General features: G+C 43.2%; 1 protein-coding gene and 1 pseudogene across 5 annotated transcripts in view; one reads left to right on the top strand and one right to left on the bottom strand.

Moving 5' to 3' along the window:
- The window catches only part of HERC2 (HECT and RLD domain containing E3 ubiquitin protein ligase 2), a 240,063-nt gene that overhangs the window by 201,370 nt on the left and 12,166 nt on the right, over positions 1 to 26,527 (bottom strand). For all 4 annotated transcript variants that reach the window (XM_043488204.1, XM_043488205.1, XM_043488207.1 and 1 more), the window contains one exon: positions 25,653 to 25,767. In XM_043488204.1, coding sequence (XP_043344139.1) covers positions 25,653 to 25,767 — 115 coding nt within the window. The remainder of the gene's footprint in view (positions 1 to 25,652; positions 25,768 to 26,527) is intronic.
- Positions 7,540 to 8,897, top strand: LOC122453893 (annotated as a pseudogene). Its single transcript, XR_006273210.1, has one exon. The product of XR_006273210.1 is annotated as a 45 kDa calcium-binding protein-like (transcript).

Below are 26,527 nucleotides of genomic sequence, written 5' to 3'. Positions count from 1 at the left end.
TGAATGTTCACCAAGACAGACCACATTTCAAAAAGGCAGGACTTAAGCAGGGGCACAAAAGCGAAACAGCACAAGGAAAGTGAAAATAAGCTGAAGCGTGCAATACAGAGTGCCTGGCCATACAGCAGAGCATTATTCTTTTAAATCCTTACAGAACGACTTTTCCAGCAGGCAGGCTTCTGTCTCCTGCTCACAGATGCAGAAGACACTGCGTCTCACAGTGCAGTTCAGGCAAAGAGCTTGGGCTAGAATGCAGTGGAGGCTGTAACTGCTAGGCCCTACGCACCCACAGGGTCTGCCTACAAGGCTGGGGGCAAACTCCAGCCTGAAGCAGGCTTATGTATGGTCTGAAAGCTTAGAAAAGATTTCACATTCTTAAATGGTTGAAAAGTAATCAAAAGAATGTTTTCTAATGAAAACATTATAAAAACTTCACATTTCAACGTTTGCTGAGTTTTGTGAATGGCTGCTTTGGCACAACTGCAGGGTCCCAAAAGTGGGTCCCGCGGCCCTTTAGAGAAAGTCTGCCAACCTCTGATGCAAACCTCATTATAAACATTACAAATAAAAAAGAACACAAAATGCTCATATAACATCAGCAATATAATCTTTCATCACCAGGAAGCAGACAAGAAGCACCAGTTTTACTCTCAGGAGCATAAACAAGAACATTTACAATAGCAAAAGCAGGAGGAAGTCACTTGAGGATACAAAAACCACCAAGGAGAGCTCCACAACCAGCTCTGAGACAACAGGTTAAGCATGTCATCTCTTCTCTCCATTAACACAGCGTTCAAAGTTTACAGAGAGCAAACAAACAGAGCAGAAACTGCTACGGAACACATACACCCCACAGATTACGGAAAGATGGGGACAGGGGAGTGGGGGAACTGACCCTCCTAAGGCTCCAGGGTAACACCCTGCAGGGGAAGAGCAGGTTTCAGGAGATGAAACGAGGTCTAGAAGACTCTAACACTCTCCTGTTCTAGCACAGTAAGATTTTTCACAACCACCCGAAGAGATTTCCTCTCAAAGCGCTGTCAGAAGGTGCTAGGTGTTGGACCTACAGAAAGAGGAGTTCTTGTTCAGTCACTATGCTTGAGGTCCAGGGTAAGCAGCAGGCTAGAGGCACAGGCAGGCCCTCTGTGCAGGTCTCCCCACACAGGCAGGGGCCACAGCTGGAGCAGCACTCCTGAAACAGCCCAGGGCCACCATCAGAGCCTCCTGCTGCTCAACAGAAGTTCAACTGTGTTTTATCTTCACTTTAATCACTACCTTGAAGAAAGCTTGTTCACTAATACAGGCTTCTCAATTAAAAAAAAAAGAAGATCGTAATTAAAAAAAAAAGAACTGTAGGTATCTAAGAACACTCCCCTTCATGGATCACAGCCTCGTCGTTGTGAAGGGGCTTGCGTGACACAGTGAATCTATGACGGAAACCACGCCAGGTCACCCCAGACAGACAGGTCACAGGGGAGGGTTCTGACGAAACACGGCCCACTGGGCGAGGAAAGGCAACCCCCTCCAGTAATCTTGCCTGGAGAGCTCCACGGAGAACGTGAAAAGGCTTCTAAAAAGATACGACGCCAAGAGATGAGCCCCCCCCAGGTGGGAAGATGTCCAATATGCTACGATAGATGACCCCCCAGGTGGGAAGATGTCCAATATGCTACTGGGGAAGAGCAGACGGCAATTAAAGAATGAAACAGCCGGGGCCTAAGTGGAAACAATGCTCATCTGTGGAAGTGTCTGGAGGTGAAAATAAAGTCTGATGCTGTAAAGAACAATATTACACAGGAACTTGGAATGTTAGGTCTATGAATCAAGGCAAACTGGAAGTGGTCAAGCAGGAGATGGAAAGATTGAACATTAACACCTTAGGAATCAGTGAACTAAAGTGGACAGGAATGGGAGAATTTAACTGCGATGACCATTATATTTAATACTGTGGGCAAGAATCCCTTAGAAGAAATGGAGTAGCCCTCACAGCCAACAAAAAGAGTCCAGAATGCAGTATTTGGGTCCAATCTCAAAACTGACAGAATGATCTTGGTTCATTTCCAAGGCAAACCATCCAACATGACAGTAATGCAAGCTTACTCCCCAACCACTGATGCCGAAGAAGGCAAAGTTGAGCAGTCCTATGAAAACCCACAACACCTTCTAAAACTAACACCAAAAAAAGATGTCCATTTCATCATAGGGGATTGGAATGCAAAAGCAGGAAGTCAAGAGATACCCTAGAATAACAGGCAAGGTTGGCCTTGGAGGATAAAACGAAGCTGGGCAAAGGCTAACAGTTTTGTCAAGAGAACACGCTGATCATAGCAAACACCGTATTCCAACAACCTAAGAGACGACTCTACATATGGACATTGCCAGATGGTCAACATTGAAATCTGATTATGTTCTTTGCAGCCAAAAATGAAAACGCCAAGAGAAATGTCAACAACCTTGATATGTAGATGATACCACTTAATGGCTGAAAGTGAAGAGAACTAAAAGCCTCTTGAGGGTGAAAGAGCAGAGTGAAAAAAGATGGCTTAAAACTCAACATTCAAACAACTAAGATCATGACATCTGGGAACATCACTTCACAGCAAATAGATGGGGGAAAAATGGAAACAGTGAGACTTTTATTTTCTTGGGCTCCAAAACCACTGCAGATGATGACTGCAGTCATGAAATTCAAAGATGCTTGCTCCCTGGAAGGAAAGTTATGACAAACCTAGACAGTGTATTAAAAAGCAGAGACATCACTTTGCTGACAATGGTCATACAGTCAAAGCTATGGTTTTTCCATTAGTCATGTACTGATGTGACAGTTGGACCATAAAGAAGACTGAGCACGGAAGAATTGATTTTTGAATTGTGGAGCTGGAGAAGACTCTTGAGAGTCCCTTGGTCAGCAAGGAGATCAAACCTGTCAATCCTAAAGGAAATTAACCTGAATATTCACTGAAGAACCTTTGCTGAAGCTCCAATATTTTGGCCATGTGATGGGAAGAGCCAAAGAATCTGATGCTGGAAACGAGTGAGGGCAGGAGAAGGGGGTAACAGAGAATGAGATGGTTAAATGGCATCACCAACTCAATGGACATGAAACTAAGCAAAGTCCAGGAGAAAGCGGAGGACAGAGCCTCCGAACTGTGCTACAGTCCGTGGGGTCGCAAAGTCAGACATGACTTAGTGACTGAACAACAACAATCTAAATATATTACTGAAAATTCTCCATGAAAATGAAACAGGAGTGGGGGATGGGGGTGGGTACACGTGTGTTGGTGGCAGGGGGAGACTGATTTATTTTAAGGAATTGGCTTCCACAATGGCGGAAGTTCAACTCCAAAAACTGAAGAGAAAGCAAGCAGGGTGGGGACCAAGGAATACTTGATGTACAGTTTTGAGTCCAAAAGCAATCTGGAGGGAAAGTTTCTTCTTGCTGTAAGAAAGTTAGTCTTTTCTCTACTCAGGCTCTGCAAGTGACTGGATGAGGCCCAACCACATTATGAAGTGTAATTTGCTTTACTCAAAGTCCATGGATTTACGTGTGAATTTCATTCAAAATTCACATTCATAGAAACATCCAGAATAATAATTAATCAAACAAATATCTGGAGAACATGGCTTGGCAAAGTTGATACATAAAATAAACCATTACACTAAAGATCTCAATTAACAAAATTAATTAAAACTAAAAGGAGATACTTTAAGATGGTGGAGGAATAGGACAGGGAGACCACTGTCTCCCCCACAAATTCATCAAAAGATCATTTGAATGCTGAGCAACTTCCACCAGACAACATCTGAACACTGGCCGAGGACACCAGGCACCCAGAAAGGCAGCCCATTCTCTTTGAAAGGAAGTAGGACAAAGCACAAAAGACAAAGAGAGACAACAGAGGTAGGGATGGAGACCTGTCCTGGGGAGGGAGTCCTGAAGCAGGAGAAGTTTCCACACAGTAGGAAACCCGCTCACACACAGGTGTGGGGAACTTCTGGAATCTCAGGGGCAACATAACCAGGAGAAAAAAAAAAACAACCCACAGAATACACGGCTAACTACAACTGCGGAAACAAAAACTTTCCCGAGAAAGGCTCTAACCTAACAGCCTAACGCGTAGCCTGGCCCGCTCACAGAACAAAGGACTGAGGGAACACCAAAGGAGAATACATGAAGGCAGAGGCAGGCTTGCCAGAGCTGGAAGGCAAGGGGCTGCTACAATCTTAGCCCCAGAGATGACATCTTCCACCAAATGGTGAGGAGGCTCCCAGCTGCTAACGACAACTTCCTGAGATCCCAGATAGCTGACATCTGCCAGGAGGGTTGAGGGTGAGCTCAGTTGTCCAGAAGAGATACCCTGCGCACCTGGGGAACCAAGGGGGGGGGGGGGGGGGGGGGGGGGGGGTGAGACACACAGCCCACTGGGGACAGCGTGCTCAGCAAGCACCTGGGGGCCTGAGCTGCTCGGACCAGCAAAGGGCACAAAACGTACACCCGACCCACAGAGACCGAGCCAGAAGTGGGTCTGAGTGTCTCCTGTGGAGCGACGGGTCAGCAGTGGCCTGCCACAGGGGCTCTGGGTGAAGCAGACCTGGGTATGGCATAAACCTTCCTGGTGGAGGTCACCATTAACCCCACCATAGAGCCGCCACAACTTCAACAGGACTGAGGAAACAGACTCTTCAAGGGCACAAACAAAACCTTCTGCGCACCAGGAATCAGGAGAAAGGAGCAGTGACCTCCCAAGTTACTGACCCAGACACGCCTGTCACTATCCAGCAGTCTCTGGCAGGGGCTAGATTCAGCAGTGGCCTGCTGCAGGGTCGGGGGCACTGAGTGCTGCAGTGTGCGTGGGAACTTTTGAAGGAGGTCACCGTTATCTTCATTACCTCCACCATAGTTTGGCCTCAGATCAAATAACAGGGAGGGAACACATCCCTGCCCATCAACATAAATTTGGACTGAAGATTTACTGAGCATGGCCCTGCCCATTAGAACAAGACCCAGTTTCCCCTCAGTCAGTCCTTCCCATCGGGAAGCTTCCATAAGCTTCTTATCCCTATCTATCAGAGGGCAGACAGAATGAAAACCACAATCACAGAAAACTAACCAAACTGATCACATGACCACAGCCTTGTCTAGCTCCATGAAACTATGAGCCATGCTGTGTAGAGCCACCCAAGATAAACAGGTCATTGCGGAGAGTTCTGATGAAATGTGGTCCACTGGAGAAGGGAATGACAACTCAGTATTCTTGCTTTGAGAACCTGATGAACAGTATGAAAAGGCAAAAAGGTATGATACTGAAAGACGAACTGCCCAGGTCGGTAGGTGCCCAATATGCTACTGGAGATCAGTGGAGAAATAACTCCAGAAAGAATGAAGAGATGGAGCCAAAGCAAAAACAACACCCAGCTGGGGATGTGATGGGGATAGAAGTAAAGTCTGACGCTATAAAGAGCAATATTGAACAGGAACCTGGAATGTTAGGTCCATGAGTCAAGGCAAATTGGAAGTGATCAAACAGGAGATGGCATGAGTGAACATCAACATTTTAGGAATCAGTGAACTAAAATGGACCAGAGTGGGCGAATTTAATTCAGATGACCATTATATCTACTATTGTGGGCAAGAATCCCTTAGAAGAAATGCAGTAGCCATCATAGTCAACATAAGAGTCTGAAATGCAATACATGGATGCAATCAAAAACAACAGAATGATCTCTGTTCGTTTCCAAGACAAACTATTCAATATCACAGTAATCCAAGTCTATGACCTGACCAGTAACGCTGAAGAAGCTGAACTTGAACAGTTCTATGAAGACCCACAAGACCTTCTAGAACTAACACTCAAAAAAGATGTCCTCTTCATTAAGGCGACTGGAATGTAAAAGTAGGAAGTCAAGAGACACCTGGAGTAACGGGCAAATGGCCTTGGAGTACAAAACGAAGTAGGTCAAAGGCTAACAGAGTTTTGTCAAGAACACACTGGTCACAGCAAACACCCTCTCGCAACAACACAAGAGAAGACTCTATACATGGACATTACTAGATGGTCAATACCGAAATCAGACTGACTATATTTTTGCAGCCAAAGATGAAGAAGCTCTATTCAGTTTAGTTCAGTTTAGTCGCTCAGGTGTGTCTGACTCCTTGCAACCCCATGAGCTGCAGCACGCCAGATCTCCCTGTCCAAAACCAACTCCTGGAGCCCAGCCAAACTCATGTCCATTGAGTCGGTGATGCCATCCAACCATCTCATCCTCTGTTGTCCCCATCTTCTCCTGCCCTCAATCTTTCCCAACATCAGGGTCTTTTCAAATGAGTCAGCTCTTTGCATCAGGTGGCCAAACTATTGGAGTTTCAGCTTCAACACCAGTCCTTTCAATGAATATTCAGGACTGATCTCCTTTAGAACTGACTGGTTGAATCTCCTTGCAGTCCAAGGGACTCTCAAGAGTCTTCTCCAATACCACAGTTCAAAAGCATCAATTCTTTGGCACTCAGCTTTCTTTATAGTCCAACTCTCACATCCATACATGACTACCAGAAAAACCACAGCCCTGACTAGATGGACCTTTGTTGGCAAAGTAATGTCTCTGCTTTTTAATATGCTATCTAGGTTGGTCATAACTTTCTTTCCAAGGAGTACGTATCTCTTAATTTCATGTCTGCAAACATTATCTGCAGTGATTTTGGAATCCCCAAAAAAAAGTCTCTCACTGTTTCCATTGTTTCCCCATCTATTTGCCATGAAGTAATGGGACCTGATGCCATGATCTTAGTTTTCTGAATGTTGAGCTTTAAGCCAACTTTTTCACTCTCCTCTTTCACTTTCATCAAGAAGCTCTTTAGTTCTTCACTTTCTGCCATAAGGATGGTGTCATCTGCATATCTGAGGTTACTGATATTTCTCCCAGCAATCTTGATTCCAGCTCGTGCTTCTTCCAGCCCAGCGTTTCTCATGATGTACTCTGCATATAAGTTAAATAAGCAGGGTGACAATATACAGCCTTGACGTACCACTCATTTGGAGTTTCCTATTTGGAACCAGTCTGTTGTTCCATGTCCAGTTCTAACTGTTGCTTCCTGACCTGCATACAGGTTTCTCAAGAGGCAGGTCAGGTGGTCTGGTATTCCCATCTCTTTCAGAATTTTCCACACACCACAAGAGAAGACTCTACACATGGACATCACCAGATGGCCAACACTGAAATCAGACTGATTATATTCTTTGCAGCCAAAGATGGAAAAGCTCCATACAGTCAGCAAAAACAAGACCGGGAGCCAACTGTGGCTCATATCATGAACTCCTTATTGCCAAATTCAGAATTAAATTGAAGAAAGTGGGGAAAACCACTAAACTACTCAGGTATGACCTAAATCAAATCCCTTACAATTATATAATAGAAGTGACAAATAGATTTAAGGGACTAGCTCTGATGGACAGAGTGCCTGATGAACTATGGACAGAAGTTTAGGACACTGTACATGAGACAGGGATCAAGACCATCCCCAGGGGAAAAAAGACGGCTGCGGCCTAAGCGGAGGCCCGTTGGAGGTGTAGAGGGCGCTCAGGCCGCGCTCGCGGATCCTGGGTGAGGGGAGGGAGGCCGCTCCTGGCCACACTTGCAGCCTGTCCCGCAGTGCAGACCCCGGCGGCCATGGCCTCCAGGCAGGCTCCCCTCTGTGGCCTGGCTCCTTGTTGCCCCTGGCTCCTGGGCATTGTCCTTCTGATGGATGCGTCTGCCTGGCCTGCCAACCACTCGGTCTGCTCGAGAGAGAGCAGGTAATAGGGAGGAAAATGAGATCCTGCCCCCAGACCATCTGAACGGGGTGAAGCTGGAGATGGACGGCCACCTCAACAAAGATTTCCACCAGGAGGTCTTCCTGGGCAAGGACATGGATGACTTTGAGGAGGACACAGAGCCTCGGAAGAGCCGGAGGAAGCTGATGGTCATCTTCTCCAAGGTGGATTTGAACACCAACAGGAGGATCAGCGCCAAGGAAATGCAGAACTGGATCATGCAGAAGACGGCTGAGAACTTCCAGGTGGCTATTGTGGAGAGCAGGGCACACTTCCGAGCTGTGGACACCAATGGTGACAGCCACGTATCTTGGGATGAGTACAAGGTGAAGTTTTTGGCAACCAAAGGCCACAATGAGAGAGAAGTTGCTGGAAAGATAAAGAATAAGTGGGACCTGAACATCAATGAGGAGACACAGGAAGTCCTGGAGAACCTCAAAGACCGCTGGTATCTGGCGGACAACCCGCCCCCAGACCTGACGGAGAGCGAGCTCCTGTCCTTCCTGAACTCCAAGCACAGCCGCAGCATGCTGCAGTTCATGGTCAAGGAGATCATCCGGGACCTGGACCAGGACAGTGACAAGCAGTTCTCGCTGTCTGAGTTCATCTCTCTGCCCGTGGGCACCGTGGAGAACCAGCAGGGCCAGGATGTTGATGACGGCTGCGTGCAGGATAGGAAGAGAGAGTTCGAGGAGCTGATCGACGCCAACCATGATGGGATCGTGACCATGGTGGAGTTGGAGGACTACATGGACCCCATGAACGAGTTCAGCGCCCTCAATGAGGCCAAGCAGATGATCGCTATCGCTGACGAGAGCCAGAATCACTCCCTGGAGCCCGAGGAGGTGCTTAAATACAGTGAGTTCTTCATGGGCAGCAAGCTGGTGGACTACGCCCGCAGCATGCACGAGGAGTTCTGAGCCACCGCCGCATCCCCACCCAGCTCCCCACCCCCCGCAGCACCCCGCAGGCTGCCCGCACTCTGATTCCAGTGTAATCGCTGCATCTCGCTTCTGAGAACTCACAGCCCTGCTGCCGGAGGCACTGACCACAGCAGGGCGGCGGGCTCCCCACCGTGGGAGACGATGAAGCTCCTGCTGTTCCCTGGAAAACTGAAAGGTGAAGCTCTGCTGGAAACCGGCAGCCAGTGGCCAGGGTGGGGCGGGGAGCTGGGCAGGGCTGTGAGAGCCGCCCGCCCACGGCCTTCAGTCTCTGAGGAGCGTGAATACTGGTGACAGGAATCACATTAATTTACTTCAAAATATTAAAAAAAAAAAAAAAGACCATCCCCAGGAAAAAGAAATGCAAAAAGGCAAAATGGCTGCCTGAGGAGGCCTTACAAATAGCTGAGAAAAGAAGAGAAGCGAAAAGCAAAGGAGAAAAGGACAGTTATACCCATTTGAATGCAGAGTTCCAAAGAATAGCCAGGAGAGATAAGAAAGCCTTTCTCAGCGATCAATGCAAAGAAATAGAGGAAAACAATAGAATGGGAAAGACTAGAGATCTCTTCAAGAAAATTAGAGATACCAAGGGAACATTTCATGCAAAGATGGGCTCAATAAAGGACAGAAATGGTCCTTAACAGAAGCAGAAGATATTACGAAGAGGTGGCAATAACACACAGAACTATACTGAAAAGATCTTCATGACCCAGACAACCACATGGTGTGATCACTCACCTAGAGTCAGACACCGTGTAGTACCTTCCTAAGTCAAGTGGGCCTTAGGAAGCATCACTACAAACAAAGCTAGTGGAGGTGATGGAATTCCAGTTGGGCTATTTCAAATCCTGAAAGATGATGCTATGAAAGTGCTCCGTTCAACATGTCAACAAATATGGAAAACTCAGCAGTGGCCACAGGACTGGAAATAGGTCAGTTTCATGCCAATCCCAAAAAAAGGCAATGCCAAAGAATGCTCAAATTACTACACAATTGCACGCATCTCACACACAAGCAAAGTAATGCTCAAAATCCTCTAAGCCAGACTTCAACAGTACATGAACCGAGAACTTCCAGATGTTCAAGCTGGATTCAGAAAAGGCAGAGGAACCAGAGATGAAATTGCCAACATCTGCTGGATCATCAACAAAGCAAGAAAGTTCCAGGAAAAGATCTACTTTTGCTTTACTGACTATGCCAAAGCCTTTGACTATGTGGATCACAACAAATGGTAGAAAATTCTTAAAGAGATGGGAATATCGGACCACCTGACCTGCCTCCTGAGAAATCTGTATGCAGGTCAAGAAGCAACAGTTAAAATTGGACGTGGAACAGACTGGTTCCAAATTGGGAAAGGAGTACGTTAAGGTTGTATATCGTCACCCTACTTATTTAACTCATATGCAGAGTACATCATGAGAAATGCTGGGCTGAATGAAGCACAAGCTGAAATCAAGATTGCCGGGAGAAATATCAATAACCTCAGATATGCAGATGACACCACCATTATGGCAGATAGTGAAGAAAAACTAAAGAGCCTCTTGATGAAAGTGATAGAGGAGAGAGAAAAAGTCGACTTAAAACTCAACATTCAAAAAACTAAGATCATGGCATCTGGTCCCATCACTTCATGGCAAATAGACGGGGAAACAATGGAAACAGTGACACACTTTATATTTTGGGCTCTGAAATCACTGCAGATGATGACGACAGACATGAAATTAAAGAGGCTTGCTCCTTGGAAGAAAAGCTATGAAAAACCTAGACAGCATATTAAAAAGCAGACATTACCAATAAAGATCCATCTAGTCAAAGCAATGGTTTTTCCAGTAGTCACGTATGGAGGTGAGAGCTGCACTATAAAGAAAGCTGAGCTCCAAAGAATTGATCTTTTGAACTGTGGTGTTGGAGAAGACTCTTGGAGAATTGCTTGGACTGCAAGGAGATCAAACCAGTCTATCCTAAAGGAAATCAGTCCTGAATATTCACTGGAAGGACTGATGCTGAAGCTGAAGCTCCAACAGTTTGGCCACCTGATGCAAAGAACTGACTCATTTGAAAAGACCCTGATCCTGGGAAAGACTGAAGGTAGGGGGAGGAGGAGGGTACGACAGAGGATGAGATGGTTGGATGGCATCACCAACACAATGGACATGAGTTTGAGTAGGCTCTGGGAGTTGGTGACAGACAGGGAAGCCTGGTGTGCTGCAGTCCATGGGGTTGCAAGAAGAGTCGGACACAACTGAGCGACTGAACTAAACTGAAAAACAGATACATGTTTTTATATGACACTGAAATTTTTTTATATTTACAAAAAAGTACAATCTTAAGAGATATTAGGTATCAAAACTTTCTGATGGAACACAAACACAGAAGTGGCCATTAAAATTTCCCTTGGCTCCATTGCATATCAAAGAAACAGTGCAACATTTATTATGTCTAGCTCATTTTATTTATGTAATACCCCTACAGCATCCCTACACCTAGTAATAATACTCCTGACAAGAAAAAAAAAAACAATAGGACTGGGAAGAAACTCACTCTTTACTGAAAACTCCATGTTAGCTTTTGAATGCTATTACCTAGGTATGCAATATAGGTTGTTTTTCTTTTAATTTTATGACAAATTCTATTCCAAAGTGCTATAGAGACATTGTACAGAGTCATTGTTTCAGGTAAAGTAAAAATGGATAAAAGCAGTATTTCTAGCAAACATATTTTCAGATAATGTGATTTTAAATGTTGATTTAAAATGTAATAAATATTGATGAACTTACTTACAAACCAGAAAAATTCAGACACAGAAAACAAACGTATGGTTACCAAAGGGGAAAGGAGAAGGGGATAAATTAGATAAACAATAAGATCCTACTGTGTAGTACAGGGTACTATATTTGATATCTTGTAATAACTATAATGGAAAAGAAAAAATAATAAAAATTGAACACAGATCTTCTACTATTATCTATTTTGAAAAGTTTATATATTCACAACTATAGGGGAGATTTTTTAACAAGAATCACTTTATTCGGAGGCAGTAAAAAAATCCATTTATAACATAATAAACAAACCTTCCCTCAATTTCTTCAGTTAGTTCAAAGAACAAAACCTCTGACTTAATCAGAACTTACATTTAACCTTAAATATTCTAAAGTCCATCCATGTCAACTCCTCCCCACCCCTAGCTGCATGCATGTAGGATCTCAGTTTCACAACCAGGGATCAAACCCAGGGCCCCTGCATTAGCGGTTCAAAGTTTCAACCACTGGAGAACCAGGGAAATCCCATCCACATCAACGCTGGATTGACGTCCAGTCAATCCCAAAGGAAACCAATCTTGACTATTCATTGGAAGGACTGAAGCTGAAGCTCCAATACTTTGGGCACCTGATGCAAAGAGACTACTTATTAGAAAGGCTCTGATGCTGGGAAAAATTGAGCACAGGAGGAGAAGGCGGTGGCAGAAGATGAGATGGTTAGATAGCATCACTGACTCAGAGGACATGAATCTGAGCAAACTCTGGGAGATAGTGAAGAACAGGGAAGCCTCGTGTGCTGCAGTGAATGGGGTAGAAAAGAGTCAAGAGGACATAGTGACCAAACAACAACTACAACAACCTTAAAAGCAGTGTTTAAGTCTTTCTTTAATGAAAAGATATTCACCCCAATATTAAACTGATTCAACTGACAGCTAATGTGTGAACGAACAGAGATCATTCTGTCATTTTTGAGACTGCTTCCAAGTACTGCGTTTCAGACTCTCTTGCTGATGATGAGGGCTACTCCATTTCTTCTAAAGTATTCTTGCCCACAGTAGTAGATACAATGGTCATCTGAATTAAATTCGCCCATTCTGGTCCATTTCAATTCACTGATTCCTAAATGGTCGATGTTCACTCTTGCCATCTCCTGTTTGAGCACTTCCAATTTACCTTGATTCATGGACCTAACATTCCAGGTTTCTATGCAGTAGTGTTCTTTGCAGCAACGGACTTTACTTCCATCACCAGTCACATCCACAACACAGCGTTGTTTTCACTTTGGCTCCATCTCTTCACTCTTTCTGGAGTGATTTCTCCACTCTTCTCCAGTAGCATATTAGGCACCTACTGACCTGGGGAGTTCATCTTTCAATGTCATATCTTGTTGCCTTTTCATACTGTTCATCAGGTTCTCAAAGCAAGAATACTGGGTTGCCATTCCCTTCTCCAGTGGACCACATTTTGTCAGAACTCTCCACCATGACCCACCCATTTTGGGTGGCCCTATGCAGCATGGCTCATAGTTTCATTGAGTTAAACAAGGCTGTGATCCATGTGATCAGTCTGGTGGGCTTTCTGATTGTGGTTTTCATTTTGTCTGCGCTCTGATAGGAGGCTTGTGGAAGCTTCCTGATAGGAGAGACTGACTGTGGGGGAATCTGATCTTGTTCTGACGAGCTAGGCCATGCTCAGTAAATCTTTAATCCAATTTTCTACTGATGGACAGGGCTGTGTTCCCTCCCTGTTGTCTGACAAAGGCCAAGCTATGGTGGGGTACAGGGGTAATGGTGACCTCCTTCAAACGGACTTAGGCCCCCACTGTAGTACTCAGTGCTCCTGACCCTGCAGCAGGCCACTGTCAACCCACACCCCCACCGGAGACTCCTGAACGCTCACAGGCAAGTCTGACTCAGCCTCTTGCGGGGACACTGCTCCTTTCCCATGGATCCTGGTGAGCACAGAGTCCTGTTTGTGCCCTTCAAGAGTCTGTTCCCCAAATCCTGTGGAAGTTCTATAATCAAATCCCACTGGCCTCCAAACTCAAATTCCTTGGGGGTTCTCAGTCCCTTTGCTGAATCCCCAAGTTGAGAAATTTGTTGTGGGTCCTAGAACTTTCTTAACAATGCAAGAATTTCTTTGGTATAATTGTTCTGCAGTTTATGGGTCGTCTGCTTGGCAGCTCTATGGGGGGACTAATGGCAACCTCCTCCAAAAGGGCTCATGCCACATGCCACGTGTCCCAGGTCTGCTGCAGCCAGAGACCCTGTCACTGCAGCAGGCCACTGCTGACCCAGGCCTCTGCAGGAGACACTCTAAACACTCAAAGGCAGGCCTGGCTCAGTCTCTGTGGGGTCTCCGGGTACTGGTGCATACAAGGTTTTATTTGAGCCCTCTGAGCGACTCTGGTGGGTATGGGGTTTGATTCTAAAAGCAAATTCTCCCCTCCTACCATATTATGGGGGCTTCTCCTTTGCCCTTGGACATGGGGTATCTTTTCTTGGTGGGATGCAACATTCTCCTGTTGATGGTTGTTCAGAATGATCTCTGTTCATTTCCAAGGCAAACTATTCAATATTACAGTAATCCAAGTCTATGACCCAACCACTAACACCAGAGAAGTTGAACGGTTCTATGATGACCAACAAGACTTTCTATAACTAACACCAAAAAAAGATGTCCTTTTCATCACAGAGGACTGGAATGCAAAGTAGCAAGTCAAGAGATATCTGAAATAACAGGCAACTTTGGCCTTGGAGTATAAAATGAAGCAGGGCAAAGGCTAACACAGTTTTTCCAAGATAACACACTGCTCATAGGAAACATCCTCTTCCAACAACACAAGAGACGAATCTACATGTGGAAATCACCAGATGGTCAACACCGAAATCAGATTGATTATATTCTTCGCAGACAAAGATGGAGAAGCTCTATAGTCAGCAAAAACAAGACCAGAGCTGACTGTGGCTCAGATCATGAACTCCTTATTGCCAAATTCAGATTTAAATCAAAGAAAGTAGGGAAAACCACTAGACCATTCAGGTATGACCTAAATCAAATCGCTGACAATTAAACAGAGGAAGTGAAAAACAGATTCAAGGGATTAGATCTGATAGACAAAGTACCTGAAGAACTATGGACAGAGGTTCATGATATTGTATAGGAAGTGGTGATCAAGACCATCCCCAAGAAAAAGAAATGCAAAAAGGCAAAATGGTTGTCTGAGAAGGCCTTACAAATAGCTGAGAAAAGAGAAGAGAAAGGCAAAGGAGAAAAGAAAAGATATACCTATCTGAATGCAGAGTTCCAAAGAATAACAAGGAGAAATAAGAAAGCCTTCCTCAGCGATCAGTGCAAAGAAATAAAAGGAAAACAACAGAATGGGAAAGACTAGAGATCTCTTCAAGAAAATTAGAGATATCAAGGGAACATTTCATGCAAAGATGGCACAATAAAGGACAGAAACAGTAAGGATCTAACAGAAGCAGAAAATATTAAAAAGAGGTGGCAAGAATACACAGTAGAACTATACAAAAGACCTTAATGACCCAGATAAGCACAATGGTGTAATCACTCACCTAGAGCCAGACATCCTAAAATGCGAAATCAAGTAGGCTTTAGAATCATCACTAAGAACAAAGCTAGTGGAGATGTTGGAATTCCAGTTGAGCTACTGCAAATCCTGAAAGATGATGCTGTGAAGGTGCTGCACTCAATATGCCAGCAAATTTGGAAAACTCAGCAGTGGCCACAGGACTGGAAAAGGTCAGTTTTCATTCCAATCCCAAAGAAAGGCAATGCCAAAGAATGTTCAAACTACTGCACAATTGCACTCATCTCACACGCCAGCAAAGTAATGCTCAAAATTCTTCAAGCTAGGCTTCAACAGTACATGAACCATGAATTTCCAGATGTTAAAGTTAGATTAAGAAAAAAAAAAAGTTGGATTAAGAAAAGGCAGAGGAACCAGAGATCAAATTGCCATCATCTGCTGGATCATAGAAAAAGCAAGAAAATGCCAGAAAAACATCTACTTCGGCTTCATTGACTACAGCAAAGCCTTTGACTGTGTGGATCACAACAAACTGGGGAAAATTCTTAAAAGTGATGGGAATACCAGACCACCTTACCTGCCTCCTACAAAACATGTATGCAGGTAAAGAAGCAACAGTTAAAACTGGACATGGAACAAAAGACTGGTTCCAAATCAGGAAAGGAGTATGTCAAGGCTATATATTTTCACCCTGTTTGTTTAACTTCTATGCAGAGTACATCATGCAAAATGCTGGGCTGGATGAAGCACAAGCTGGAATCTTGACTGCCAGGAGAAATATCAATAACCTCAGATATGCAGATGACATCACCCTTGTGACAGAAAGCAAAGAGGAACTAAACAGCCTCTTGATGAAAGTGAAAGAGGAGAGTGAAAAAGTTGGCTTAAAACTCAACATTCAAAAAACTAACATCATGGCATCCAGTTCCATCACTTCACGGCAAATAGATGGGGAAACAATGGAAACAGTGACAGACTACTTTCTCAGGCTCCAAAATCTCTGCATATGTTGACTGCAGCCATGAAATTAAAGGACACTTGCTCTTTGGAAGAAAATTTATCATCAACCTAGACAGCATATTAAAAAAGAGTTTGTGATTACATTGCTGACAAATGTCTGTATAGTGAAAGCTATCTTTTTTCGAGTAGTCATGTACGGATGTGAGAGTTGGACTATAAAGAAAGCTAAGCGCCGAAGAATTGATGCTTTTGAACTGTGGTGTTGGAGAAGACTCTTGAGAGTCCCTTGGACGGCAAGGAGACTAAAGCAATCCTAAAGGAAATCACTCCTGAATATTCATTGGAAGGACTGATGCTGAAGTTGAAACTCTAATACTTTGGCCACCTGATGTGAAAACTTATTGGAAAAGACCCTGATGCTGGGAAAGACTGAAGGCGGGAGGAGAAGGGGACAACAGAGATGGTTGGATGGCATCACCGACTCGATGGACAGGAGTTTTGAGTAAGTTCCAGGAGTTGGGGATGGAAGGAAAGCCTGGTATGCTGCAGTCCGTGGGGTCGCAAAGAGTTGGACACAACTGAGCGACTGAACTGACTTACTGAATTTGTGAAATCCTGTACAAATGCTGAGAGAGACTACTAGATCATCAGTCACCATGCACAAGTTAGCAAATAAATGTACACATGCCTTTGCCTCTTCATGCTACTGTATGACAGGATGCAAAACCAACTTTACACCTCTGAATTAGCACATTCTTTTTGCTTACTAAACATGTAAAATGGGACTCTTATAATGTGGACTCCAGAGCTCTGCTAAAATGTTTAACAGCATTATCATACTTTTTTATCTGTGGTATAACAGAAATCTTTGTTTGGTCTTTGGTCTAGGTAAAGTGTTCCTTGCAGTTTACTCAGGAGCGCCTGTGATGCTCACAACAAGTGCCTTCCCACCACACTGAGCGAACGCTAAGCGGCTGACTCAGGACGGCCCTAGACAGCCCCGTGCTGTGAGCTGGCCGCCACGGAGACCAGACAGTGATCAGAGGGGAGACTATCGGGCCAGTCCCGACCTCGAGAGAGAGGGACTGCAGATTAAAAGAAATCTCCTGAACAAAAAACTGGGGGATATTTCAGGCTGGTGAATGCACAGATGTGCTGGGAGGTTGGAGGGCCAAGAAAAGGCATGGAAGCTCTGAGTTCCTTCCCCACACCTTGCCTTTTGCATCTCTTCCACTTGGCTGTTTTGAGCTGTCTTCTTTATAATAAACCAACAAAGTGTTTTCCTGAATTTTCTGCGTTTTTCTAGGGAATTATTGAACTTGAGAGGGTCATGGGAACCTCTAAATTTGTAGTCAGCCAGGCAAATGTGAGAGTAGCCTGGGAATCCCATCTGAGTATGTCATCTGAAGTGGAGGCAGCCTTGGAGAACTGTGCCCTTCACTTGTGAGGACTGAACTTCAGTAGTTAAGTGTCAGAACTGGACTGAATTATCAGACATCCAGTTGGGGCTGGAGAACCACAGAACTGGTGTAGAACCACACTCTGAATTCGCTGTTGCTTAGTTGCTAAGTCATGTCCAACTGTTTTGTGATCCCATGTACTACAGCCCACCAGGCTTCTCTGTCCATGAGATTCTCCAGGCAAGAATACTGAAGTGGGTTGCCATTTCTTTCTCCAGAGGATCCTCCTGACCCAGGGATCAAACCTGTGTCTCCTGCACTGACAGGCAGATTCTTTACCACTGAGCCACCGGGGAAGCCCACTATCTGAATTAGAGGCTACTTAATTCAGATAAAAGTCATAATCTCAACCACATGAATGGGTGAGATCAAACCAGAAAGAATGGCGGCAGAGAAACATAAATATATAAGCAAGATGCTAAAGGTTACTATCAAGGAAGAAAGATAGTAATTTCTGTCTTAAAGAAAAATGTCCAGTTATGCAAAAACATGAAACAAGATGGTAAGAGATAAGTTGGCAGATACAGTAACTAACAGAAGATTTGAGGTAAACTTTATCTGCCTTAGTTAACAAAACCCGCAAAAAATGTGTCAGAATTGGCAAAGTTGATCAATAAAGAAGGGTGTGAACCCTTTACTACCACCCTGGGCTTTCTCTCTGTGACTACAGCACAGCCATCCTCTCTCAAACCCAGATCAACTTCCTCTGAACGCTATTTGATGCCATCTTCCCAGGATCAGCTCTCTTCCTGTCTCTGAAACTCTCAAGGTAATAGACTTTGGCTGTACAGACACAACACACTCCTTGAAAAGCAAACATCATCAGCAGAACTTGGAAACATGTTAGAAATGCAAATTCCCTAGTTCTACCCCAAATCCAAGAAATCATAAATTCTAAGGGTAGGGCCAGACACTGGTCAGGCCAGTGTCTGACCAAGACTCCAGGTGATCCTAATGAACCACAGAGTTTGAGAACCCTTGGGCTACAGAATCAGGATTCAACTGAGTTCTCACTGCTAGGAGGACCGAGTCCTAACTACTCTTCCTAACACTCACAGCCCTTTGTGCAATAGCTTCTAACCTTGAGTTTACAAATGTTTCCCCCCAGAGTGTGTCCACGGCACTAGCAGCTGCATTCTCCTAGATTTAGATGCAGCTGAGCACTCAAGCAGTCCATGTCCCTCCAGGCTGGCCCACCCTCATCTGCTGTTCCCTGTCCACCCTACATACCAGTGCTCTTCACAGGCCTCCACCTGGAGGACCCCACCTGCACCACCACCCGGGGCCCAGGCCATGTCTCCTTGACAAACCACAGGAATCACGCCACTCTTCAACTCCACCAGCCCTGGTTGTGGATAACATCATGGGGGTTTTTATGATCCTGTTAAACACTTCTGTATGCAAATGCATTTTCTGTCCAAATAATCATGAGTTATTTGGGAAGAAAAGCCACATCCAATATTTTATATCTTCCACAGAGAAACTATAAAACCAGGAGAAAAGTTGTCAGGTTCTTTAAAAAAAAAAAAATCAAAAACTCATCTCTGGACGCTTAAAATTGAAACACATATAACTAAAGAACACTGACTAGACCAAGAGAAAAGAAAACCCTAAAAACAACGCACAATACAAAGTCAGAAAAAGTCAAAAATAAACTCTGTAAGAACTATACAAGAACTATAAAAAGTTAGTACTGATGTCCATAAATGACATTAGTAATGTAACAGAAATGGCAATAGAATTTTTTAAGAGGCCTGACTAAGCAAACAACTGACTTATATTTCTACTATCTGCACAGACTGAGAAGGTTTATAATAAATGAAACAGTTCTTGATACTGAGGTTCTTCACACAAAGGTCAGCCCCTGACAAAAATTAAAAAATTAAGTTTAGTGTATCTGTTATTAGCCTCTTAACTTTCCTTTCTTTACATCCTCTATTTTCCCTCAAAATAATAAATACAGTAACTCTAAACAGGATTGTAAGAAATATTCACTTGAAACAAAAGTGTAAGACTATAATCTAGCCTGTCTTTTGTAGGGCAGGCCCCGAAAAGGAAACACAAAGCTTACCACCTAGGTGGAAGCACTCTTCCTTATCAGTGGGATCAAAAAGTTCTAAAAGAAAGAAAAGAAGGTTTACTCCAAGGTAAGCTCAAATTATATAAAAGCCACTAAGTCCCAGAAATTAACCGTGAAGAAAACAAGCTAAACATCATTAAGAACTCATCCTAGAATTGGTGTGTGTGCGGTAGAAAACAGTCAATCCCTGGGGAAACAGAGCAAAGACAACGGTGCATCTAAGGAACTTCTGCTCTGATCTGTATTTTTCTCACAATCAGCCACACTACAATCACGTATAATGTACACTGTTTTCTGAGGAGACAGGTAAGGTGGTCTGGTATTTCTATCTCTTTGAGAATTTTCCAGTTTGTTGTGATCCAGACAGTCAAAGAGTCCGCACAGTCAATGAAGCAAATGTTTTTCTGGAATTCCCTTGCTTTCTCTATGATCCAATGAAGTTCGGCAATTTGATCTCTGACTCCTCTGCCTTTTCTAAATTCAGCTTGTACATCTATCTGGACGTTCTTGATTCACATACTGCTGAAGCAGAGCTTGAAGGATTTTGAGTACACCCTTACTAGATGTGAAATGAGCACAACTGTACGACAGTTTGAACATTCTTTGGCATTACCCTTCTTTAGGACTGGAATGAAAATAAACCTTCTCCAGTCCTGTGGCCACTGCTGAGTTTTCCAAATTTGCTAACATACTGACTGCAGCAATTTGACAGCATCATTTTTTAGAATTTTAAACAGCTCAACTGAAATTCCATCACCTCCACTAGGTTTGTTTGTAGTTATGCTTCCTAAGGTCCACTTTACTTCAGTCCAGGATGTATGGTTCTAGGTAAGTGATCACACCATCATGGTTATCCAGGTCATTAAGACCTTTCCTGTATAGTTCTTCTGTATATTCTTGTCACCTCTTCTTAATCTCTTCTGCTTCTGTTAAGTTCTTGCTGTTTGTCCTTTTTTGTTGCCCATTCCTGCATGAAATCTTCCCATATCTCCAATTTTCTTGAAGAGATCTCTAGTCTTTCCCATTCTATTGTTTTCCTTTACTTTTTTGCATTGTTCGTTGAAGAAGGCCTTCTAATCTCTCATTGCCATTCTCTGGAACTAAGCACTCAGTTCAGTATACCTCTTCCAAGTCCTCAGCCTCCTTAAACAACCATTTTGCCTTCGTGTATTTCTTTTTCTTTGGGATGGTTTTGATCACTGCCTCCTGTACAATATTACGAACCTCTGGCCATCGTTCTTCAGGCATTCTGTCTACCAGATCTAATTCCTTAAATCAATTTGTCACCTCCACTGTATAATCATAAGGGATTTGATTTAGGTCATTAACTGACTGGCCTAGTGGTTTTTCCTATGTTCTTCAATTTAAGCCTGAATTTGCAATAAGGAGCTCATGATCTGAGCCACAGTCAGCTCCAGGTCTTTTTTTTGTGGACTGCATAGAAATTCTCCATCTTTGCCTGCATAAGACATAATCAATATGATTTCGGTATTGACCTCTGGTGATGTCCATGTGTAGAGTCATCTCTTGGGTCATTGAAAAAGGGTGTTTACTATGACCAGTGTGTTAGTGTTTGCCCTGATTCATTTTATATTCCAAGCCAAACCTGCCTGTTATTCTGGGTATCCCTTGACTTCCTGCTTTTGAATTCCAATCCTCTATGTGAAAAGGACAAAAGAAGGAATCTTTTTTTGATTTTAGTTATAGATAAAGTCTTGTAGGTCTTCAAAGTACCTGTCAACTTCAGCTTCTTTGGCATCAATGGTTGGGACATAAGACTTCAGTTTACTGTGATGTTGAATGGTTTGCCTTGGAAAACAAACCAAGATCATTCTGTCATTTTTGAGACTGCATCCAAATACTGCATTTCAGACTCTTTTGTTGACTATGAGGGCTACTCCACTTCTTCTAAGGGATTCTTGCCCACAACAGTAGATATAATGGTCATCTAAATTAAATTCACCCATTCCCGCTCATTTTAGCTGACTGCTAAGATGTCAATGTCCATTCTTGACCCAGGGATCAAACCCAGGTCTCCCTCATTGCAGGCAAATGCTTTCACCTCTGAGCCACCAGGGAAGCCCTCATCTGCTTAAGCACCTCCAATTTACCCTGATTCACAGATCTAACATTCCAGGTTACAACGCAATATTGTTCTTTACAGCACTTGACTTTACTTTCACCACCAGATACATCCACAGTTGAAATGAGAGTCATTTCAGCTTCGGTCCAGCTGCTTCATTCTTTCTAGAGCTATTAGTAGTTGCCTTCCACCCTTGCCCAGTAGCATACTGGACACCTTCCCACCTGTGGGCTCATCTTCCAGTGTCGTATCTTTTTGCCTTTTCATACTGTTCATGGGGTTCTTACAGCAAAAATACTGGAGTGGTTAGCCATTCCCTGCTTCAGTGGACCATGTTTTGTCAGAATTCTTTATTATGATCTGCCTGTCTCAGGTGGCCCTGAACTGCGTGGCTTACAGCTTCACTGAGTTATCCAAGTCCCTTCACCATGAAAGGGTTATGATCCATGAAGGGGGAATATCAGACCACATTACCTGGATCCTGAAAAACCTGTATGTGGGTGAAAAACAGAATTGGACAAGGAACAATGGACTGGTTCCAAATTGGGAAAAGAGTAAAACAAGGCTGTATACTGTCACCCTGTTTATTTAACTTCTATGCAGAGTACATCATGAAAAATGTTGGGCTGGATGAATCACAGAATGGAGTTAAGATTGCTGGGAGAAATATCTACAATCTCATCTATGCAAATGATACCACTCTAACAGAAGAAAGTGAAGAGGAACTGAAGAGCCTTTTGATGAAGGTGAAAGAGCAAAGTGAAAAAGTTAGCTTGAAACTCAACATTCAAAAAACTAAGATCAGCATCCAGTTCTGTAACTTCATAGCCAACAGAAGGGGAAAGGGTGGAAGCAGTGACAGATTTTATTTTCCTGGGCTCCAAAATCACTATGAATGGTGACTGCAGCCATGAAATTCAAAGATGTTTGTTCCCTAGAAGGAAAGCAATATCAAAGCTAGACAGCATATTAAAAAGCAGAGATATCACTTGGCCAACTAAGCTCTGTAAAGTCAAAGAGATGGTTTTTCCAGTAGTCATGTATGGATGTGAGAGTTGGTCCATCAAGAAGGCTGAGTGCCAAAGAATGGATGCTTTCAAATTGTGGTTCTGGAGAAGACTCTGGAGAGTCCCTTGGACAACAAGGAGATCCAACCAGTCAATCCTATAGAATGTCAATCCTGAATATTCACTGGAAAGACTGATGCTTAAGCTTCAAAACTTTGGCCACCTGATGCAAAGAGCCGACTCATTGGAAAAGACCCTGATGCTAGGAAAGATTGAATTCAAAAGGAAGAGGGCAGCAGAAGATGAGATGGTTAAGACAGCATCACTAACTCAATAGACATGAATCAGAGCAAACTCTGGGAGATACACAAAGTGCAGGGAAACCTGACATGCTACAGTCCATGGGGTTGCAAAGAGTCAGACAGGTCTTACTGACTGAACAACAACAAAATAATGTACACAGTCTTGGGAATTCCCTGAAAGTCCAGTGATTAGGACTCTGCAGTTTGCCTGCCTTGCCTTGCCTGCCTTGGTTTGAAACCTGGTTGGAGAACTAAGGTCCCGCAAGCTGCTATATAATGCAGCCAAAAAAAAAAAAAGACCATGGTCTTAAAAATGAAATTAGGTGTATAAATCTAGCTATTAAAAAAAGTATTTTCTCATAACAAAAAGCATATATCACGTCTCATTAAAAACAATAACTTGTATTGAGTGTCAAGAAAAAACTATCCATTTGGGACCTACATAAAGAACAATTTTACACTTTGCTTTCTTTTATTTTTTTACATGTGTTTGCTTTTGGCCGTTCTGGGTCCTTGTTGCTGTCCACGGGCTTTCTCTGGATGCGCCAAGTGGGCACTACTCTCTAGTTACAGTGGGAGGGCTTCTCATCTCAGCAGCTTCTCTCGCTGTGGAGCCTAGGCTCTGGGGCATGCAAGCTTCAGTAGGTGCAGCTCCCAGAATCTAGTTTGGGGCACAGGTTTAGTTGCTCTGTGGCATATGGGGTCTTCTCAGACAAGGGGTCAAACCCATGTCTCCTGCACTGGCAGGAGGATTCTTTACCACTCATCCATCAGGGAGGCCCTACACTTTGCTTTCTAAACACCTATTTTTTAAAAAACAAAGAACAATAGTCATCAAATGTAATGAATAAGAAACAGACTTTGAATTTTTCCATGTAGTTAGTTTTTCTCAGAAATTTCTCACTTTAGAAATAATGTTTCACAAAAAACATTTTAAGAAGTATGTTTTAATGCATTAATACTGGAAGGATAGGATGAAAAGGCACAAAAACTTTAAAAGTATACAGAATGAACTACTAAAACTAATAAATCATTATAAACTGAAACAAGTATGTAACATCATTACATGATACTATTTACATGAAAGTCTAGAACAGGCAAACCCAATCCATGACAGAGAAAGATCAGATCAGTCGTTGCCTGTGAGTAGAGAGGGCAGGACGGAGCCAGTAAGGGGCATGTGCGAACCTTCAAAGTGGGAGCATCAATGGGTGTTTAGGTCACCCCAATTATGTCTGTTGAAACTTATGGGATGGGAAATTCAAAACATATATTTTATTATGGGTAAGTTTTACCCTAAAGACAAAAAGCTACACTGAAGTCAATCTTGTTAATAATATGCACGAAGTGTCTAAGGGAGTCAGGTAAGATGCACCAGTGGACAGAGGACAGGTTAGTATGATCCGGGGGATGAGTGTGCAGCTGCTCACTGTACAGACTTGTCAGTTGTGGGTGCATGCAAGTTTTCACAATAAAATATCAGGAAAAAAAATGAGCTCGCTCTGCTAGACACTGTAACTGAAAAGTTATATTGTTTTTCCAATGTATTTTCAATATGGACACTATTCTAATTCATTCTATGAAAAGTAACTACTCTCTTTTTTCTCTTTTTAATGAGGACCATGTTTAAAGCCTTTCTTTAATTTGTTACAATATTGCTTCCGTTTTATGTTTTGGTTTGGGCTGCAGGCATGCAGCTCTCCAACCAGGGACTGACCCCGCACCCCCTGCGTCAGAAAGTGAAGCCCTATCCACTGGACAGCCAGGGAAGTCCCACTACTTTCTAAAAATATTTTATCCATCCTGATGATTTTCAAACAGCAGGACTAACAAACTTCAGCAGTGGGTCTCAAGTAGGGTAGTTCAGGTTCTATAGCTTTGGAGTGGGTACAAGTATCCATTTCTTTTTAACGCCTAAAGAGTGATTCTGATTCACAGCCAAAGTCAAGAACAACTGACCTCACTGCATTTTCATAACCCTATGCCCAACATGAGTGTTCACTGACATTTCCCTGCACAAATACAATAAAAGTCCATAGGCCAAAGGCTTCCAAAAAGTGTTTTATGCACTCCCACAGGAAAGTCACAGGGGTTTCCCAGGCAGTGCAGTGGAGACGACTGCCTGGCAATGCATGAAACCAAGAGTTTCAATCCCTGGGTCAGGAAGACCCACTGGAGAAAACAATGGTCTCCACTCCAGTCTTCTTGTCTGGAAAATCCCATGGACAGAGGAGACTCCCAGGCTACAGTCCATGGAGTCGCAAAGAGTCAGACACGACTGAGCACGCATGTGCGCGCGCGCGCACACACGCACAGGATAGTCATGCTAGAAAAATTTCAGAATACTATTTCCACTCAACCTCATAAAAACCACAATTTATAGTTAGCCAAAGCAAGGTATATTTCAAAACTTAGAGAAAAAAACAATAAGTGGAGTTCCCAGAAGCTGCAAATGAGACATCAGAGGAAGGACACCACAGCAGGTGGCTCTGCAATTAAACGGCCTTCAATCTGGGTAGAACAACGAAATTCAGAAAGCACCTAATATTAATTATCATCTAGGCATTTCCAAAGTGAAAACAAAACTTCAGAGTTATACTCAGGCACACTCCTGTCCATATAGCACATTCCAAAATTTCTACAGAATGCAATTTATAAAGGTCTTCAAAAAATGAAAAATATTAGTTAAAGGCCCTTACCTTTTCTAGGAGGAAGTTCTCCATTCTGTGATAGTTCTGTCCCAGTATATACAATTTCTCCATCTTTAACCATTTCATTCCACAGACCACACAGTCCATCTCTTGTGAATGCAAGCTGGTAATGATAAATAAAATAAATTCACAGTGATCACACTCACAATGCAATTCTTAAAGAATAATGCAAAAAAAAAAAATCTCATTCCCACTTACTATTCAGTCATTCAGCATTTAATGAAAACTGTCCCAAGGTACACAGTTAAGTGAACAAGGTACCATGCATAATATCTTACATACTAAGTTTTGCTTAAGATACAAGATAAAAGACACATGTGGGCATATGCTCTGGAAAGATAAGCCAGTCACAAATAATATGATCACATATAGGAAGGGGAACATGGGTAGAAGGCAGGAGAGGTAAATGAAAGCAAGATTTTGAGTTTACCGTAAATGCAAGTTAACCTGTTATTAAGAAAACTACACTTCACCCTTGAATAACCTGGAGGTTAATCCAAATATAACTTTGATAGTGAGCCTGTAATGTTTAGGTTTGCACCAAAAAAGCTGCTCAAAGCCTGATAGGAACTCCTCCACTGGCCAAATTAAGAATAATTTTGAACAACAAAATATATAACAACTATTTTAGACTTAAATAGTAAATAAAAACATGAGTCCATACTGATATTCAAAGACAAAATAACATTCTCACAAAAAGTGCTCTTGGCTGTCCACATTTGGGAGTCAGAAAAGGTCTCCCAGAGTAAGCAGTCATGGCCCAAGGGTCAGGGCACAGTGAACACCCAGAGAAAGCATCCATTCTGAAAACTGCAGGTACAGCAGAAACCCTCCTCTCAGACAGACAAGACACTTTACACTAA

Source organism: Cervus canadensis, chromosome 15 (genome assembly GCF_019320065.1).
Source record: "Cervus canadensis isolate Bull #8, Minnesota chromosome 15, ASM1932006v1, whole genome shotgun sequence".
NCBI classification, from domain to species: domain Eukaryota; kingdom Metazoa; phylum Chordata; class Mammalia; order Artiodactyla; family Cervidae; genus Cervus; species Cervus canadensis.
Note: the sequence above shows the minus strand (reverse complement) of the source record. Positions and strands in the feature narration are given on the sequence as shown.